Source organism: Mastomys coucha, unplaced genomic scaffold, assembly GCF_008632895.1.
Source record: "Mastomys coucha isolate ucsf_1 unplaced genomic scaffold, UCSF_Mcou_1 pScaffold6, whole genome shotgun sequence".
In the NCBI taxonomy this organism is placed as follows: Eukaryota; Metazoa; Chordata; class Mammalia; order Rodentia; family Muridae; genus Mastomys; species Mastomys coucha.
Window position 1 is genome coordinate 128,795,048 of NW_022196912.1, and position 6,789 is coordinate 128,801,836.

Sequence of the window (6,789 nt, forward strand, 5' to 3'; positions counted from 1 at the left end):
TGATTGCCCCTCAATAACTATTGCCAAATCTAATCCAAGAACTCATGCCCTGTCCAAAGTATTTTTATTGATCCTCTGTGGGAGTTTTTCATACAATATGTATGCTCATACCTGAGCACACCTCACACATGCTAACTAGTCTCTTTGTGAAATTATTTTTAATTTACATAAGTAATATAAATAATGCTGAGGGCTGCCCGGCCTTTGGAGGTTAGGAGCTGAGATGGAACAGAGAGTTGGACAAAAGACTAATAATCTCTGGCCTTGTAACTCTAACTGTACAACCATTAATTCATCTAAACAACTTTAATTCATGAAAGTTCATGTTTATGTTGATCTGCAGAAATCCTGCTCAATAGGGTGCACTAATGCCCAGGAATACTTAAAGTATGTAGTGGTGACAGGAAAGGCATATCCACAAGAAGCAATCCCAGGATGACATCTCTTGGGGACTTGCCCTTCAGTACTCACCCAACACAGACCATGCAAAGACAGTGGGTCACCTCCACAGAGGTCACCTGCTAGCCTTAGCCTTTACTTGATGGCTCCTGACAAAATAGACTCATATAGCATGCACTATGAATGATCAACTTTTTCTAAACTTCCTCAATTTTTTTAAAAGTTTCTTGATATTCTGTGTGAATCTACAAGCATCAGTGTGATCTCTGAGGATAAATATAAATAAGCTTTACGTGAAAGAGAAATCATAGTAATTACAATTGTCCTTGTAGAATTAGGCAGGGAATGGATAGAATAGAGAAGGAGACTGTGACAGTCGAAGCAAGCCATTAAGGTGCTATATTTAAAGCAGAAAGGATCTATTAAATAGAAACATGCAAACCCATTCTCCTGAGTTCATGGAAGGTAGCAAATGAACTCCCACCTAAAAGGTAAAAATGCTGTTTGTTAGGAAGCCGATCTTGAGAATTGGATGGCTAGAATTCTGAGAGAATATATGTGTATATTTTTATTTTTAATTTCATTATGTTATTTATTTATTTATTTATTTGCTTTTTATAATGAGTCTCATTATGTATACTTGACTGGCCTGAAACGCACTATGTCGACTACACTCAAACTCACAGAAATCTGTATATCTTCTCAGCTAGAGTGCTGGGATTGAAGGCATATGGTACCACATCTGCCTTATTATTATTATATTATTTTAACATGTTATTCTATGTTATAAGATATATTCTGTATTATAAGTGTAGAAATATACTTAGATGTTGGCTTGTACAAATGGAGTTTTGTGGTGTCTGATGCCTAAATATGTGGAGACTTCTGCTCGTGGATAATCTTTAGAGGATGGGTGGGTTTTGCTGTATCTGAGTGAAAATTCTAAGAATTTATTTTTCTATATATGTGTGTGTATAAAGTATATTTATATGTGCATTCCCCCTCTCTTTCTCTGTCTCTCTCTGTCTCTCTCTCTGCCTCCGTCTTTCTCCCTCCCTCTCTCTCTCTCTCTCTCTCTCTTTCTCTCTCTCTCCTTCTGTGTGTGTGTTGGCCAATTGTGAATTTTTGCACTATTCACCATCAATTTCACTAATTTACAAATAGATAAATACAAATTTAAAGGTCAGTGTGAAATTTTGTCCATTTAGTAAGATAATAGTAGTAGGTTAACCTTGGGGCTGTGCCATACTCAACCACAAGCTCTTAACCAGACTTGTACTTAATGCAGTCTTAAATCCTATCAGAAAGTGTTTGGCTGACCCCACAACATTTGTGCCGATATTGCACTCTTATTCTCCAGAACAGAAGACCCAATCACAAAATCTTCTAATTTCTCTTTCTTAGTGTGGTGGACATAAAACTAAAGCTATTTGGTTGGGATGGCAGAGCAGGAAGTGGACAAGCTTTGTTTCTAGTGGCATCACTTGAGTACAAGAAAACTGACTCAGCCTGATTGGCATGGCAAACACTAACTGCTGCTACTCATGTAAACTTTGGATGGTTCAGGATGTCAGAATATGTGGGGGTTGGGGGGAACTCAGAAAGGCCTGTGAAGCCTTAGAAAACAAACAGAAGAAGACTGTGGCTTGAAGAGATTGGATATTGGTAATTACAACTGGTAATTGAGAAAATATTGAAACATTTCAACTGATTGTTATATGTTTATGGGATAAAAAGTTATTTTAAGGTTTAAGAGTACAATATGAAATAATTATATCAAGATTATTCATGTATCCATCACTTTAAATGATTAGGGCACATTTAAAACACACAAAACCCCTCATAATATTTTCATAATGTGAAAAACTGAGTGTAAATGAATTTTTTGAAATAATTTGGCATAACTAGGAGTCATATAGCAAAGTTCTGAATGAGTCAGATTATTTATATTTATTTAAGCATTAAATCTGATTGTTTAGAAAAACTTTAAGTAATAGTAATATTATTCAGTTAACTGAAAAGCTTATAACTTTATTCATATATTTACCTAAATATATATATATATGTATATATATAATATAAATATACCTATATATCTATCTATAGATATATAGATATAATCCATGTATAAACAATAGTTTACCCTCTAAGAAATTTAGTATATGTTGAAAGATTTCTGTTAATAAATATGAACAGATAAATTAACATTATCAGAAATTATTAGTGTACAAAATGTATATTCCCCCTTTACAATGCATTTTATCTTTTAATTTTTCTTTGAATCCATACACAGATAATAAAATGCATCATAATAGCAAAAATGCAAAAACAATCCAGAAATTTATGACTCCAGCATACTAAAGCCATGAAATTTAAATCCACTCCCTGGTCTGAATGGGGCTACAACTAGTCAATAGTGCCCCCTGCTGGTTCTGACCACGTACTGGTGGTTCTGAGCACCTCTTGAGGAAAGTTTTTGTCTGGGTTCACACTACCATCCCCTCAGTGTGCCTCTTTCTCTGGCACAGTAATACATCGCTGTGTCCTCAGCTCTCAGGCGGCTCATTTGAAGGTAGGCAGTGTTCTTGGAATCATCTCTTGAAATGGTGAATCTCTCCTTCATGGATGCAGCATATTCTGTTGTGTGACTTCTATGTTTGTCTCGAATGAAACCTACCCACTCCAGACTCTTTCCTGGAGCCTGGCGATGCCAGTGTATGTAGTAGTCACTGAATATAAATCCAGACCCTTCACAATAGAGTCTCAGAGATCCTCCTGGCTGAATAGAGCCTCCTCCAGACTGCACCAGATATACTTCACAGTGAACACCTGAGAACAAAACAACAGCATGTATAAGATGTGGACACACACACACACACACACACACACACACACACATGCACACACTAAATCTTCCAGTTCTGTAATGTTACCATTCAAAATCATCAAAGCAAGAACTAAACTCTGCCCAAACTTCATGGTATGTCCTCTGAGTTAATCCAGTGAACAATGGATGATATGGAGACCTAAGAAATGCTGGCCTCTCTATCTCTGGGCTGTAGGAACAACAACTGAGCTATTTACTAGAGGACAGAACCCTTTATTTGCATATGCCCATCCCTTTCATTTCAAATTACTGGATGAAGGCTCGTGAAATTAACATCACTCTGAACGGCCCCAAGGTTACTGCAGTAGGTGCTGCAATGTATTTTTCCTTTATATTTTCCAAATAGAACTACTGTCAACTTCAGAAATCATGTGGTATTTAAACATACCCTCTTGGTGTCTACTCCTTTAACTGTACTGGGATATGGTCTCTTTGTCAATACATTCTCTATGATTTTTATAATAAAGCCATGTTAGATATTGGCAAAGTCTTTTTATGCATCTATTGAGATGATCATGTGACTTTTGTATTTAAATCCACTTATATATCTTATTACATTTATTGACCTGCATACTTTAAACAACCCCTGCACTTCAAGATAAATTCAACTTGATCATGGTGTATAATCTTTTTTGAGTTCATCTGTATTCTATTTCAAACTACTTTATTAAGTATTATTGAGTCTATGTTCATCAGAAATGGTGACCTATAATTTTCTCTTCTTTCTCTGTCTTTGCCACTTTGGATATTAGAGTTATACTAACTTCATAAAGGGAGATTTGGAATGCCCCTTCTGTTTCTGAATGTTTAAACTATTTAAAAATGATGGTGGTCTGCACCTTTAATCCCAGCACTCAGGAGGCAGAGGCAGACAGATTATCTGTGAGTTTGAGGCCAGATGAGGACTATGAATATGAAGATTTAGATATATATCTGAGACTGAGGAACCCAGTTTGAGTTCCTCATGCCACCAATGCCAACTAAATAATTCAGTATAAGACTATATTTTAATCTGGCTAATGACAGTATCCCTTTCCCATGTGTGATGGAGAAAGAGGCAAAGAGAATCGATAATGACACCACACACAGGTTCACAGGCTTACCAGCATCTCACACTTTGAGCAAGCCTCTCTAGCCAGCCACAATGTGAGAAATTACTCAGAAGTCCAAGCCTGTGAGGGTTAATGACTAATTCCTCTCCAGTCACCCCTCACTATGGAATCCAATGTTCTTGGAACATACTAGGATACTCAACAATGCCCACTTGTGCTTACTGAACCTGAGTACCAACCCTCATAAAATTCTCTGGTGAACTCAAAGAAAAGAAGTCTAAAACAAACCCAGGGATTCGCTTTTCAAAAATCTTGACACATGACTTCACATTGTTGCAAACTAGGCCTTTGGGACACACATAAGTTTACTTGCACTGTAACCCAACACTATATCTATATACTTCCCAACTTTAAGTTAATTTAGGTTTGTTTAGAATTAAAAGTAAACCTCCTAAAATTCAGGGAACAGTTTGTTAGTATTTGGGGCAATTAATCTACAGAAGATTGGTTCACTTATGTTATAATTCTGCAACTCTAAAGTCACCATCTAACATCGATAAATGGAACATATTTGGAGAATGTGTGCCCCTCTGGTGGTACATGGTGGTACTACAACGATACAAGCCTTTATACCAAATTTGTATTCAATATTGCTAACCTACCCAAGGAACATAACATTACAGTTGCCTCTTTTGTCGAAGTTAGGACAAACCTGGCATATGATAGATGAGCCTATTGTAGCCTATAACAGGTCCCTAAAGTACTTAACAAAAATAAAACGTCTTTGTGGGAATCCTTTGGATGGGAATTTAACAATAATTTAATTTCTAAAATGTATCTTTTCTATATTTGTAATACCATTCAGCCTTCTAAGAGTAATTTGGCTAAGATGTCCTGGATAACTCATGTACCAAGAACAGGTTTTAACTCTTCTCACAGCTTTGAAACACATATTTCTTTTAAATATACATTCTTCACATATTGCCACGTTAGGGATATTCTCCTGGACCTACGGGATGATGTGCAGAGAATATAGCCAGACAATGGATTCCTGGACCCGTGGAATGATGTGCAGAGAATATAGCCAGACAATGGATTCCTGGACCTGCGGGATGATGTGTAGAGAATATAGCCAGACAATGGATTCCTGGACCTGTGGGATGATGTGCAGAGAATATAGCCAGACAATGGATTCCTGGACCCTGCGGAATGATGTGTAGAGAATATAGCCAGACAATGGATTCCTGGACCTGTGGGATGATGTGCAGAGAATATAGCCAGACAATGGATTCCTGGACCTGTGGGATGATGTGCAGAGAATATAGCTAGACAATGGATTACATATTAAATGTCAGAAATCAGTATGTACAGACAACATACTCCTAAAATATTAGAACCCAGGAACCCTATAACAGTACTTTTAAAACATAAACTATTATAGTACTCTACAGACCCAATATGTATAAGTAAAACTTGCATTTTTCTGAAATTTATTTTGATATACAGAACATTCACCCTAAATGTTCAAAATTTTCTCACTCTTTCAGAATTCTTAATTTCCCTATTCAACGAAAGTAGGAAAGAAGGTTACTTCAGTTTGATACTGCTGCTACCATAGCACCTAAGCTTTGACTGTCTGTCTCCAAAGCACATCAAGCTGAAACAGCTTATAAAATTACAGCAACTTCAGCTGGACCAAATCCTTGCTTTTTAACTTACGTTTTAAGAATTCTCAATATAGTTTAACTGCTACAAAATCTGAAACACTTGGATGATATGAAAACTAGACATTTAGAAAGACTTTCTTTCATCCGCAGCCAGTCCAAGAACACCCACTCCCAGGCGCTCTGACACACCCAGGATAGAGGTGAGCAGGAACCAACATCTCTCCCAACACTGGGAGTAACTGGGAAGGCGGGACCAGACACCCAGGAACTCCTCCAGCCCAGGGACTTGGGTTCCTTCCAGTCTGTCTGGGATGGAGTCCAGAGCAGGCCTTGGGTGCAAGCTCCGCAGCCAGTCCCACGACACCCAGAGGAAGCTCCACTCCCAGGCACTCTGACACACACAGGATCAGAGAGCAGACCTTGGGCACAAGCTCTGCAACCAGTCCCACAACACAGAGAGAAAGCCACACTCCCAGGTGATCTAACAATCCCAGGATCCCAAAATCCCAGGATCCCAGAATCACAGGATCACAGAGATAGCTTGACTCTGGGGAGTTATGACACAACCAGGATCACAGGAAGGACAGGCTCCAGTCAGATTTAGCAAGAGTAGGTAGCACTAGAGAGAACCAGATGGTGGTGGGGGGCAAGTATAAGAAAATAAACAACACAAACCAAGGTCACTTGCCATCATCAGAACCCAATTCTCCGACCACAGCAAGTCCTGGACACACCATCACACCAGAAAAGCAAGATTCAGATCTAAAATCACTTATCAGGATGA

At 38.1% G+C, this 6,789-nt stretch overlaps 1 gene segment (V, D, J or C); it reads right to left on the reverse strand.

The window, feature by feature from the left end:
- Positions 1-2,890: 2,890 nt before the first annotated feature.
- On the reverse strand, positions 2,891-3,446 carry LOC116081133. The segment is given in 2 exon segments: positions 2,891-3,228; positions 3,333-3,446. Coding segments are annotated over 2 exon segments (384 nt in total).
- Positions 3,447-6,789: the final 3,343 nt, after the last annotated feature.